This window comes from Salvelinus alpinus, chromosome 6, assembly GCF_045679555.1.
Source record: "Salvelinus alpinus chromosome 6, SLU_Salpinus.1, whole genome shotgun sequence".
NCBI lineage: Eukaryota > Metazoa > Chordata > Actinopteri > Salmoniformes > Salmonidae > Salvelinus > Salvelinus alpinus.
Window position 1 is genome coordinate 9547920 of NC_092091.1, and position 14255 is coordinate 9562174.

At 43.5% G+C, this 14255-nt stretch overlaps 1 protein-coding gene across 14 annotated transcripts in view; it reads left to right on the plus strand.

The window, feature by feature from the left end:
* The window catches only part of LOC139578112 (tight junction protein ZO-1-like), a 168793-nt gene extending 156440 nt beyond the window's left edge, over positions 1-12353 (plus strand). For 10 of the 14 annotated variants that reach the window (XM_071405332.1, XM_071405338.1, XM_071405334.1 and 7 more), the window contains 4 exons: positions 253-727; positions 5353-5564; positions 5829-5972; positions 9918-12353. In XM_071405332.1, the coding sequence (XP_071261433.1) occupies positions 253-727; positions 5353-5564; positions 5829-5972; positions 9918-10012 (926 nt within the window). In that variant the 3' untranslated portion in view covers positions 10013-12353. The remainder of the gene's footprint in view (positions 1-252; positions 728-5352; positions 5565-5828; positions 5973-9917) is intronic. The other 4 variants (XM_071405336.1, XM_071405345.1, XM_071405337.1 and 1 more) reach the window with 2 other exon arrangements.
* Positions 12354-14255: the final 1902 nt, after the last annotated feature.

Here is a 14255-nt window from a genome sequence, read left to right on the forward strand (position 1 = left end):
CTAGTGGACTCACATCCCTTCCCCTCTCTCTCTAGTGGACTCACATCCCTTCCCCTCTCTCTCTAGTGGACTCGCATCCCTTCCCCTCTCTCTCTAGTGAACTCACATCCCTTCCCCTCTCTCTCTAGTGAACTCACATCCCTTCCCCTCTCTCTCTAGTGAACTCACATCCCTTCCCCTCTCTCTCTAGTGAACTCACATCCCTTCCCCTCTCTCTCTAGTGAACTCACATCCCTTCTCCTCTCTCTCTAGTGAACTCACAGCACGACCAGCTCCTCAGCGCCTCTCCCAAACACGATCTCTCCGGCCTTCGCCCCTCTACCCTCCAGGATCTCCCCTCCCAGCCCTACCTGGCCCAGAGGTCCCCAGTGGGGGTCAACGGCACCGACGCACCCCCCAAAACCCCTGGAACCACCCCCACCCCACAAAGCTACAACCGATATGTCCCTAAGTCTTACACCTCCTCGGCCCGGCCCTTCGAGAGGAAGTTTGAGAGCCCCAAGTTCAACCACAACCTCCTCCCCAACGACCTCCTGATCAGTAGCAGCAACCCCAAACCCAGTGTGGTCAACAACAACAGCAGGACCAAGCCGGCACTGTCTCCTCAGGCCCTGGACCACGACAGTGGACTGGACACGTTCACACGCACCATGGACAACAGGGGGCCCAAGTACCAGCAGCACAACAACTTAGTCAACAATGCTGTTCCCAAGGCCATACCTGTCAGGTAAGGATATGGAGGGACTCAAACCCTGGTCAGGTGACTGTTAACGGGGAGCCCAACAGTTCCAAACCTCTTGACAAGGTGTTTGTTTGGCATGGTTGTTCTAATATGGTCATTTAGCAGACACCTCGTTGTTATGCCTCTAGCCCCAGCCTCCCGACACCCACAAACGGTACATACAGTACTCATTAAATCACTGGAACATCCGCAGCATCATACAGGCAATTGCCATATTTACAGATGTACTAAATCATGGTTCTGAGTAATGACCTTGTAGTGACTTCTGTGACTGCTTCTGTGGTGGAGGACTCCTTTAGTTCTGACCTTGTAGTGACCTCTGTGACTGCTTCTGTGGTGGAGGACTCCTTTAGTTCTGACCTTGTAGTGACCTCTGTGACTGCTTCTGTGGTGGAGGACTACTTTAGTTCTGACCTTGTAGTGACCTCTGTGACTGCTTCTGTGGTGGAGGACTCCTTTAGTTCTGACCTTTGTAGTGACCTCTGTGACTGCTTCTGTGGTGGAGGACTCCTTTAGTTCTGACCTTGTAGTGACCTCTGTGACTGCTTCTGTGGTGGAGGACTACTTTAGTTCTGACCTTGTAGTGACCTCTGTGACTGCTTCTGTGGTGGAGGACTCCTTTAGTTCTGACCTTGTAGTGACCGCTTCTGTGGTGGAGGACTCCTTTAGTTCTGACCTTGTAGTGACCTCTGTGACTGCTTCTGTGGTGGAGGACTCCTTTAGCTCCGCCTCTCTTGGGGATACACCAAAATTACCTGTCTTGAACGTCATATACAAGCAATGGCAATAATAATACATCTGAGATAGCCTGTTTATGACCTTGTAGGGTTATGTAGGGGCCTGGTTATGTAGGGCCCTGGTTATGTAGCAGGGTTATGTAGCAGGGTTATGTAGGGGCCTGGTTATGTAGCAGGGTTATGTAGGGGCCTGGTTATGTAGGGGCCTGGTTATGTAGGGGCCTGGTTATGTAGCAGGGTTATGTAGGGGCCTGGTTATGTAGCAGGGTTATGTAGGGACCTGGTTATGTAGCAGGGTTATGTAGCATGGTTATGTAGGGACCTGGTTATGTAGCAGGGTTATGTAGGGACCTGGTTATGTAGCAGGGTTATGTAGCAGGGTTATGTAGGGACCTGGTTATGTAGCAGGGTTACGTAGGGACCTGGTTATGTAGCAGGGTTATGTAGCATGGTTATGTAGGGACCTGGTTATGTAGCAGGGTTATGTAGGGACCTGGTTATGTAGCAGGGTTATGTAGCAGGGTTATGTAGGGACCTGGTTATGTAGCAGGGTTATGTAGGGACCTGGTTATGTAGCAGGGTTATGTAGCAGGGTTATGTAGGGACCTGGTTATGTAGCAGGGTTACGTAGGGACCTGGTTATGTAGCAGGGTTATGTAGGGGCCTGGTTATGTAGCAGGGTTATGTAGGGACCTGGTTATGTAGCAGGGTTATGTAGGGACCTGGTTATGTAGCAGGGTTATGTAGGGACCTGGTTATGTAGCAGGGTTATGTAGCAGGGTTATGTAGGGACCTGGTTATGTAGCAGGGTTACGTAGGGACCTGGTTATGTAGCAGGGTTATGTAGGGACCTGGTTATGTAGCAGGGTTATGTAGGGACCTGGTTATGTAGCAGGGTTATGTAGGGACCTGGTTATGTAGCAGGGTTACGTAGGGACCTGGTTATGTAGCAGGGTTATGTAGGGGCCTGGTTATGTAGCAGGGTTATGTAGCAGGGTTATGTAGGGACCTGGTTATGTAGCAGGGTTACGTAGGGACCTGGTTATGTAGGGACCTGGTTATGTAGCAGGGTTATGTAGGGACCTGGTTATGTAGCAGGGTTACGTAGGGACCTGGTTATGTAGGGACCTGGTTATGTAGCAGGGTTACGTAGGGACCTGGTTATGTAGGGACCTGGTTATGTAGCAGGGTTATGTAGGGACCTGGTTATGTAGGGACCTGGTTATGTAGCAGGGTTACGTAGGGACCTGGTTATGTAGGGACCTGGTTATGTAGCAGGGTTACGTAGGGACCTGGTTATGTAGGGACCTGGTTATGTAGCAGGGTTATGTAGGGACCTGGTTATGAAGGGACCTGGTTATGTAGCAGGGTTATGTAGGGACCTGGTTATGTAGCAGGGTTATGTAGGGACCTGGTTATGTAGGGACCTGGTTATGTAGCAGGGTTATGTAGGGACCTGGTTATGTAGCAGGGTTATGTAGGGACCTGGTTATGTAGCAGGGTTACGTAGGGACCTGGTTATGTAGGGACCTGGTTATGTAGGGACCTGGTTATGCAGCAGGGTTACGTAGGGACCTGGTTATGTAGGGACCTGGTTATGTAGCAGGGTTACGTAGGGACCTGGTTATGTAGGGACCTGGTTATGTAGCAGGGTTACGTAGGGACCTGGTTATGTAGGGACCTGGTTATGTAGCAGGGTTACGTAGGGACCTGGTTATGTAGGGACCTGGTTATGTAGCAGGGTTACGTAGGGACCTGGTTATGTAGCAGGGTTACGTAGGGACCTGGTTATGTAGGGACCTGGTTATGTAGGGACCTGGTTATGTAGCAGGGTTACGTAGGGACCTGGTTATGTAGGGACCTGGTTATGTAGCAGGGTTATGTAGGGACCTGGTTATGTAGGGACCTGGTTATGTAGCAGGGTTATGTAGGGACCTGGTTATGTAGCAGGGTTATGTAGGGGCCTGGTTATGTAGGGACCTGGTTATGTAGCAGGGTTATGTAGGGACCTGGTTATGTAGGGACCTGGTTATGTAGGGACTTGGTTATGTAGCAGGGTTATGTACGGACCTGGTTATGTAGCAGGGTTATGTAGGGACCTGGTTATGTAGCAGGGTTATGTAGGGGCCTGGTTATGTAGGGACCTGGTTATGTAGCAGGGTTATGTAGGGACCTGGTTATGTAGGGACCTGGTTATGTAGCAGGGTTATGTAGGGACCTGGTTATGTACGGACCTGGTTATGTAGCAGGGTTATGTAGGGACCTGGTTATGTAGGGACCTGGTTATGTAGCAGGGTTACGTAGGGACCTGGTTATGTAGCAGGGTTACGTAGGGACCTGCTTATGTAGCAGGGTTACGTAGGGACCTGGTTATGTAGCAGGGTTACGTAGGGACCTGGTTATGTAGGAACCTGGTTATGTAGCCTGCTGTTGGCATGACTCACTGTTTAGCCTCTACCTTCTCCCCACTCTAGATCAGCCCCTCCCCCTTTCACCTCTCACCTCTCTACCCCTGTGTTCTATACAGTATAGATAGTAACTAACAGTCACATCTCTCTACCCCAGTGTTCTATACAGTATAGATAGTAACTAACAGTCACATCTCTCTACCCCTGTGTTCTATACAGTATAGATAGTAACTAAGTCACATTTCTCTACCCCAGTGTTCTATACAGTATAGATAGTAACTAACAGTCACACATCTCTCTACCCCAGTGTTCTATACAGTATAGATAGTAACTAACAGTCACACACCTCTCTACCCCTGTGTTCTATACAGTATAGATAGTAACTAAGTCACATTTCTCTACCCCAGTGTTCTATACAGTATAGATAGTAACTAACAGTCACATCTCTACCCCAGTGTTCTATACAGTATAGATAGTAACTAACAGTCACAACTCTCTCTACCCCTGTGTTCTATACAGTATAGATAGTAACTAACAGTCACACATCTCTCTACCCCTGTGTTCTATACAGTATAGATAGTAACTAAGTCACATTTCTCTACCCCAGTGTTCTATACAGTATAGATAGTAACTAACAGTCACACATCTCTCTACCCCTGTGTTCTATACAGTATAGATAGTAACTAACAGTCACACATCTCTCTACCCCTGTGTTCTATACAGTATAGATAGTAACTAACAGTCACATCTCTCTACCCCAGTGTTCTATACAGTATAGATAGTAACTAACAGTCACATCTCTCTACCCCAGTGTTCTATACAGTATAGATAGTAACTAACAGTCACATCTCTACCCCAGTGTTCTATACAGTATAGATAGTAACTAACAGTCACAACTCTCTACCCCAGTGTTCTATACAGTATAGATAGTAACTAACAGTCACATCTCTCTACCCCAGTGTTCTATACAGTATAGATAGTAACTAACAGTCACATCTCTACCCCAGTGTTCTATACAGTATAGATAGTAACTAACAGTCACATCTCTCTACCCCAGTGTTCTATACAGTATAGATAGTAACTAACAGTCACACATCTCTCTACCCCAGTGTTCTATACAGTATAGATAGTAACTAACAGTCACAACTCTCTACCCCAGTGTTCTATACAGTATAGATAGTCACTAACAGTCACAACTCTCTACCCCAGTGTTCTATACAGTATAGATAGTAACTATCAGTCACACATCTCTCTACCCCAGTGTTCTATACAGTATAGATAGTAACTATCAGTCACACATCTCTCTACCCCAGTGTTCTATACAGTATAGATAGTAACTAACAGTCACATCTCTCTACCCCAGTGTTCTATACAGTATAGATAGTCACTAACAGTCACATCTCTCTACCCCAGTGTTCTATACAGTATAGATAGTAACTAACAGTCACAACTCTCTCTCCCCCAGTGTTCTGGATGATGATGAGGAGGATGAAGGTCACACAGTGGTGGCCACGGCCCGGGGGATCTTCAACTGTAACGGCGGGGTGCTGAGCTCCATCGAGACGGGAGTCAGCATCATCATCCCCCAGGGAGCCATCCCAGACAGCATAGAACAGGAGATCTATTTCAAGGTCTGCCGGGACAACAGCATCCTGCCCCCCCTGGACAAGGAGAAAGGTATGTGTCTGGTGTTTTCTTATTAAACTATTCCCGCTGGATAGTACATCTTACTCTTGTTGCTCTAGCAGCAGTCCTGCCAACTCAGGACCCTGGAGACAGGGGTTCGATCCCCTTGGTCCATCTCGATCTTCCATCCCGTTCAACTGTCTTCCCCCTTTCTCAAGATCTGTCTATCTTAAATATGAAAAGGAGAGCAGAGTTCCGTTCTCCTAAAGACAAAATTGAAAATATATCATTCTTGCCTCTGTCTATTCCATCCAGGAGAGACCCTGCTGAGCCCTCTGGTGATGTGTGGGCCTCACGGTCTTCAGTTCCTGAAGCCGGTGGAGCTGCGTCTACCTCACTGTGCGTCTATGACCCCCGATGGTTGGTCTTTTGCTCTAAAATCCTCCGACTCCTCGTCGGGTACGCTGTCCTCTATCTGTCCTTTTGGGGGTTGGGTCGGGGCTTCAAATGGCTTGTGTGATTGGTTGGGGGTTGGGTCGGGGCTTCGGGTGGCTTGTGTGATTGGTTGGGGGTTGGGTCGGGGCTTCAAATGGCTTGTGTGATTGGTTGGGGGTTGGGTCGGGACTTCAAATGGCTTGTGTGATTGGTTGGTGTTGTGATTGAGGAGGGGTCACCATAGAGTTGGATAAGAGTACATTTGATAAGGGGCGGGCTGTGTTTCCAACTCTATGGGTGTCGCTGGGGAGCAGGGTCTGGGGTCAGTTCAGTCAGTCAAGTAAATGGAAATTCAAAGTCAATCATTTGCATTTTTCCCCCATTTTTTCCTCCAATGATTTCTCAATAAACCCAAGAATGAGAAACTCTTTAATTCCAATATTTTTTAAAACTATTGAAATGGAATTGACCCCAACCCTGTAAAAGAGTGATCTGGCTTGTTCATCGTCATTATCACTCTTTTGAATAATCTCATCTACTGGTTTCTACTGGCTCCACAGGTTCCAGTTATTCCATTTTCTAGTCACAACATTGCATTTTCTTTATGGGGTTTTATAACAATCTGAACACCTAATTAGTTATTTCCCACAGTAGTTACAATGTGAGGATTATGACAATAGTCTGTGTTGTTGTTGCACCTAACATACACTACCATTCAAAAGTTTGGGGTCACTTAGAAATGTCCTTGTTTTCCATGAAATTAGTTGCAAAATGAATAGGAAATATAGTCAAAACGTTAACAAGGTTATTAATAAATGTGTCCTTCAAACTTTGCTTTCGTCAAAGAATCCCCCATTTGCAGCAATTACAGCCTTGCAGACCTATGACATTCTAGTTGTCAATTTGTTGAGGTAATCTGAAGACATTTCACCCCATGCTTCCTGAAGCTCCTCTCACAAGTTGGATTGGCTTGATGGGCACTTCCTACGTACCATACGGTCAAGCTGCTCCCACAACAGTTCAATAGGGTTGAGATCCGGTGACTGTGCTGGTCACTCCATTATAGACAGAATACCATCTGACTGCTTCTTCCCTAAATAGTTATTGCATAGTTTGAAGCTGTGCTTTGGTTCGTTGTCCTGTTGTAGGAGGAAATTGGCTCCAATTAAGCACCGTCCACAGGGTATGGCATGGCGTTGCAAAATGGAGTGACAGCCTTCCTTCTTCAAGATCCCTTTTACCCTGTACAAATCTCCCACTTTACCACCACCAAAGCACCCCCAGACCATCACATTGCCTCCACCATGGTTGACAGATGGCGTCAAGCACTCCTCCAGAATCTTTTCATTCTTTCTGCGTCTCACGAATATTCTTATTTGTGATCCGAACACCTTAAACTTAGATTTGTCTGTCCATAACACTTCTTTCCAATATTCCTCTGTCCAATGTCTGTTATTTTGCCCATCTTAATCTTTTATTTTTATTGGCCAGTCTGAGATATGGCTTTTTCTTTGCAACTCTGCCTAGAAGGCCAGCATCCCGGAGTCGCCTCTTCACTGTTGACGTTGAGACTGGTGTTTTGCTGGTACTATTTAATGAAGCTGCCAGTTGAGGACTTGTGAGGCATCTGTTTCTCAAACTAGACACTCTAATGTACTTGTCCTCTTGTTCAGTTGTGCACCGGGGCCTCCCACTCCTCTTTCTATTCTGGTTAGAGCCAGTTTGTACTGTTCTGTGAAGGGAGTAGTACACAGCGTTGTACGAGATCTTCAGTTTCTTGGCAATTTCTCGCATGGAAGCCTTCATTTCTCAGAACAAGAATAGACTGACGAGTTTCAGAAGAAAGTGCTTTGTTTCTGGCCATTTTGAGCCTGTAATCGAACCTACAAATCCTGATGCTCCAGATACTCAACTAGTCTAAAGAAGGCCAGTTTTATTGCTTCTTTAATCAGCATAACAGTTTTCAGCTGTGTTAACATAATTGCAAAAGGGTTTTCTAATGATCAATTAGCCTTTTAAAATGATAAACTTGGATTAGCTAACACAACGTGCCATTGGAACACAGGAGTGATGGTTGCTGACAAATGGGCCTCTGTACGGCTATGTAGATATTCTATAAAAAATCTGCCGTTTCCAGCTACAATAGTCATTTACAACATTAACAATGTCTACACTGTATTTCTGATCAATTTGATGTTATTTTAATGGGCAAAAAAATGTGCTTTTCTTTCAAAAACAAGGACATTTCTAAGTGAACCAAAACTTTTGAACTGTAGTGTATTACTGGTCCATTTGAAGGCTTTAAAGTTTAAGTAGCTGAGTATGCACATAGTGTAACAGTTTTTAACAAATATGTAACACTTAGTAACAAAATATTTTGAGTATGTACAGTCGTGGCCAAAAGTTTTGAGAATGACACAAATATTAATGTTCACAGTCTGCTGCCTCAGTTTGTAAGATGGCAATTTGCATATACTCCAGAATGTTATGAAGAGTGGTCAGATGAATTGCAAAGTCCCTCTTTGCCATGCAAATGTACTGAATCCCCCAAATACATTTCCACTGCATTTCAGCCCTGCCACAAAAGGACCAGCTGACATCATGTCAGTGATTCTCTCGTTAACACAGGTGTGAGTGTTGACGAGGACAAGGCTGGTGATCACTCTGTCATGCTGATTGAGTTCGAATAACAGACTGGAAGCTTCAAAAGGAGGGTGGTGCTTGGAATCATTGTTCTTCCTCTGTAAACCATGGTTACCTGCAAGGAAACACGTGCCGTCATCATTGCTTTGCACAAAAAGGGCTTCACAGGCAAGGATATTGCTGCCAGTAATATTGCACCAAATCAACCATTTATCGGATCATCAAGAACTTCAAGGAGAGCAGTTCAATTGTTGTATAGAAGGCTTCAGGGCACCCAAGAAAGTCCAGCAAGCGCCAGCACTGTCTCCTAAAGTTGATTCAGCTACGGGATCGGGGCACCACTAGTACAGAGCTTGCTCAGGAATGACAGCAGGCAGGTGTGAGTGCATCTGCACGCGCAGTGAGGCGAAGACTTTTGGAGGATGGCCTGGTGCCAAGAAGGGCAGCAAAGAAGCCACTTCTCTCCAGGAAAAACATCAGGGACAGACTGATATTCTGCAAAAAGTACAGGGATTGGACTGCTGAGGACTGGGGTAAAGTCATTTTCTCTGATGAATCCCCTTTCCGATTGTTTGGGGCATCCGGAAAAAAGCTTGTCCGGAGAAGACAAGGTGAGCGCTACCATCAGTCCTGTGTCATGCCAACAGTAAAGCATCCTGAGACCATTCATGTGAGGGTTGCTTCTCAGCCAAGGGAGTGGGCTCACTCACAATTTTGCCTAAGAACAAAGAATGGTACAAGCACATCCTCTGAGAACTTCTCCCAACCATCCAGGAACAGTTTGGTGACAAACAATGCTCTTTTCCAGCATGATAGAGCACCTTGCCATAAGGCAAAAGTGATAACTAAGTGGCTCGGGGAACAAAATATCAATGTTTTGGGTCCATGGACAGGAAACTCAGGATACTGTATTACAGACAGTGTTGGGGTCAGGATACTGTATTAGTCATTGTTGGGGTTAGGATACTGTATTAGGATACTGTATTAGTCAGTGTTGGGGTTAGGATACTGTATTAGTCAGTGTTGGGGTTAAGTATTTTGTGTAGATTGTTGACAAAAAAATTACAATGAAATACATTTTAATCCCACTTTAACACAATACAATGTTTAGAAATACTTTTGCAAGGCACTGCACGTACATTCCTCACACACAATACACATGATGATTTTTGTGTAAGTTCTCGTCAGCGTATGCTGTTATTTACGGCCTGTAGATCACTCTTAACACTGGGCCTTAAACAAATGGAAAGAACGGCACAATAAGAAAAGACAAACAACCAACCCGACTGACCATTAACTGTGTCCCTGTTTCTCTAATTCCCTCAGGTGACTCCAAGACATGGCAGAACAAGTCTCTCCCAGGAGACCCCAACTACCTGGTGGGAGCCAACTGTGTGTCTGTGCTCATTGACCACTTCTGAACATAGAGGGAGACAGCTGGCCTGTTACTGAATGTGTTAGATCAGGGGGCAGCCACAGACTGAAACATTGCCCTCCTCTCCTGCTGCTGTGACCCCGTTGTCCCACTCCCAGGCAGTAGGGGGCAGCACTGCTTGACTTGATGAAGCACGAACTTGATTCTTGAATATTGAACATTGATGCGTTGTTTACTGCGCCCCCCCCACCCAAAAAAAAAAACTCAACAAGGTAGGAGGCCCATTGAAATGGGAGGAGTCTCAACGCAGCATCCTATCCCAGTGCTGTGCTCTCTCTCCCCACCCCCCTTTTTTTGGTGCTTTAACTAAAGGCTTGCAAAAAATAAAAACTTTTAAAAACTATAATATATTATATTAAAAAAAAATTGAGCTGTTGTTGGAATGCATGAACAGTGCCACAGACTGACTGAAGAATGATCTCATTTTGAAATTTTTAGCCATTTTTTAAAAAACCAAGTCTGAGCAAATTGCAAGAAAAATAACATTTTTGAAAAAATTCTAGATAAGGGGAATTCTTGGGGAAAAAATAATAATAATATTGCAACGGAAATTTTCCAATTTAATGTATGCACTCACAAACAGAAAAGTCGATATATGCAAAAAAAACTTTTTTGTCTGTGAGGTTGTCTGTGGTCATGCGTTTCTCTCTTGGAAGGATAGCAAAGGACTTGCAGATGATCTCATCTCAACAAGGGTTTTTGAAGGAAGATTGGAGATTAAGTACTGTAGGTGTCGTTTATGAAGATATAATACTGAAGACTGAAGGTAAAGTATTGGCATTGGGATGCCCCTGTTTGATTGGTCAAACGGGCTTTCTCTCTCCATGTTTAGAAGAAGTGAATCTTTTGTAGTTATGTTTTACCGTAGATACATGTACCTGACTCGATTTGAGAAACTCCTGCAGCTGTCTACATCTATGCATGTGCTATGACTCAGGTCCAGAAGCCTGCTTACTACTAAGTTGAAACACATTAAAAGTCCCATCTTGCACTGCAAGCAGTGCTGCCTTATCTGCATAGTAACTGGGTTTTTTTTTAGTATAAAGACTTACTTAAAAACAGATTTTTTTAAGTTGTAGTGATTGATCAATTATGGAAGTTTAAAAAAAGAAATAAAATTAAAAGCATTTCTCTGCATTTTCAACCCATTATATCAGTGAACTTGGATTTAGCATACAATAATATGAGGCTGATGAAACGGTAATGCTTTCTTTTCCTGCTATGCATATTGAAGTTTGAGAAAATACTACAAACAAAAACATGTTTAAATTGTGGCTGTACATAATGCTAGCAAATGGCTTTGGTTCGCTGTAAATTAACTTTTCTACATTTGTTATTTTGTATAAAAGTTTTTTTTTTTATGTTTCTTAAAAAAAAAAAGAAGAGAGAAAGTGATGATTTAATTGGTTGTGTTTGTATTCTGGTTATACATGCCTACCGTGAGCCTTGGAACTGACCTACAGTAAGCAGTAATAAAATCCAACTTTTCTACCATCATTACATACCCACACAACACTACTACTTAAAAGAAATTTCTAACAATCAGAAAAAACTTTTTTTTTCTTATTATTTACAAAACAAAAATAGAAAAAGTGCTTGGTTTAAATAATTTAAAAAGATCTGTACTTGAGGGGAGCTGCTTTAAGGAGCGGTCCCGTCCTCTATTTGTGATGCTGGAAGCTCCATTCTATTGAAATGTATTTTTGTACTAATAGACTATTTATTATGGCACATCAGTACTATTTTATTGATATGATGATAACACACTAGTTTTCTTTTTCCTGTGTGGCTGACATTATTTATTTTAGTTTTATTTACGTTAAATGTTTTTGTTCTTTGCAACACATTTCTAAATATAACACTGTATTAATACATAAAATAATTTTAAAAGTAGTGCTTGGTTTGAGACTTCAATCGTGAGAAGAGAGTACATTATTGAGTAGGATGCTTATAACACACACTGATCTGACTGTAGGTGTGTCTCGCTTAACAGATTAGTGTGTAGATTTTTCAGCTTGCTAATCTTTGGATGCAAATGCATGTCTGGCGATCCATGACAGTAATAAGATATTTCAAACATCTACAATTCATGGTGCAATTCCTTTCGGTCTCCAAGCCTTTTACTCGTGGCGTCAAGTGTCTCATATGGTGAATGAATGGTATACAAAGGTTACAGATTGTCTGGTGTCTTCTCACTCTCAATGATCAATGATCTCATCAGGGTCCAAAAGGGGATAAACTTTACTGAGCGAAAAATATAAACGCAGCATGTAAAGTGTTGGTCCTATGTTTTTCATGAGCTGAAATAAAAATGATCCCAGAAAATGTTTCATATGCAGAAAGAGTTTATTTCTCTCAAATTTAGTTCACATCCCTGTTAGTGAGATAATCCATCCACCTGACAGGTGTGGCATTTCAAGAAGCTGATTAAACATGATTATTACACAAATTCACCTTGTGCTGTGGACAATAAGGCCACTCTAAAATGTGCAGTTTAGTCACACAACAATGCCAGAGGTCTCAAGTTTTGAAGGAGTGTGCAATTGACATGATGACTGCAGGAATGTCCACCAGAGTTGTGCCAGAGAATGTAATGTTAATTTCATCTACCAAATTTCTCTACCATAAGCCGTCCGACCTGCCTCACAACCGCAGACCACCTGTATGGCATTGTGTGGGTGAGCGGTTTGCTGATGTCAACGTTGTGAACAGAGTGCCCCATGGTGGCGGTGGGGTTATGGTATGGGCAGACATAAGCTACGGACAACGAACACAATTGCATTTTATCAATGCACAAAAATACCATGACGAAATCCTGAGGCCCATTGTGAGGTATCTGTATTCCCAGTCATGTGACATCCATAGATTAGGACCTAATCAGTTTATTTCAATTGACTGATTTCCTCATATGAACTGTAATTAATGTTCCCTCCCCAAAAAATGTGGCATTTCAGGTCTGCTGAGTGCATATTTGAACATTGTGAAAATTCTGTGCAACTTCCAGTGTGTGTTTACTGTCAACACTGAGGCTGTAGCCCTTTAAGTTAGTTTTACTGTGAACACTGAGGCTGTAGCCCTTTAAGTTAGTTTTACTGTGAACACTGAGGCTGTAGCCGCTTTAAGTTACAGTTTTAACAGTGGCCAAGTAGGCTACTGTGGCTATTTGATCATAATGTAGGCCTACCAGAGTGGTCTACCATCAAAAACAATGGAGAAAATGCATCCCATAACATTTTAACATGGAAATAGCTGTTCTATCATTCAGCCTACAGTAGCAGCCAATGTGTGGTGTTCAATGTAGGCCTACATTCCATGAGACTTCTGAAAAAAACATGCAAGTCATGACATTAACCTGTTTATCCACTTGTCTTTCAGACAAGCAGGTGACTGAAAATGTGTGTTTGTAAGAAACCACATAAAATAAAATCCATTATTATTCCAATACAATTATTACAGACAAATTATGCTACTCTGCCTATTGGCTACTTAGCTTATTCAAGGTCAAAGGCACTGCATCTCAGTGCAAGAGGGGTCACTGCAGTCCCTGGTTTGATTCCAGGCTGCATCACATCCGGCCGTGATTGGGAGTCCATTAGGGCGGCGCACAATTGGCCCAGCATCGTCCGGGTTTGGCAGGGGTAGGCCGTCATTGTAAATGAGAATTTGTTCTTAACTGACTTGCCTAGTTAAATAAAAATATTTTTAAAAGCCTAGTTAAATAAAGATTAAATATAATAAATAAAAATATTTTTAAAAGCCTGTCTCAAAATACAACACTGCCCCTTTAAGACAAAAAAGGTGTTTATCTGACTCGCTTTTCAAAGATGTCTAGAAATGTACACGTTTTGTGCTCTTGTAGGAAGCAATCACTCCACTATTGCGGACTACAAATGATCTATAACTGGGCTAATAACTTACTAACTGGCAAAGGATATGAACAAAATGTGCACACGTGGCTACATGCAGCTCTCCCTTTGATCTCAAAACAAGCTTATCGTCTCAGGACCACAGCTGTAAACATTCCAGCTCAAAGTGAACGACACAGATCCATATATGGCAAGGGTATTTGCATATAGACATACCGCAGCTCTGATTGGTTATGCCGCATCGGTCTGTGTAAAGTACAGGCCGAGTCTTGCGCAATAGAACCCTACAACATCTCTTGCGTGGCTTTGTTTCGGTATGTTGCGTTGAAAGTGGCTAATACGATCACAATTGCCACGGTAAAG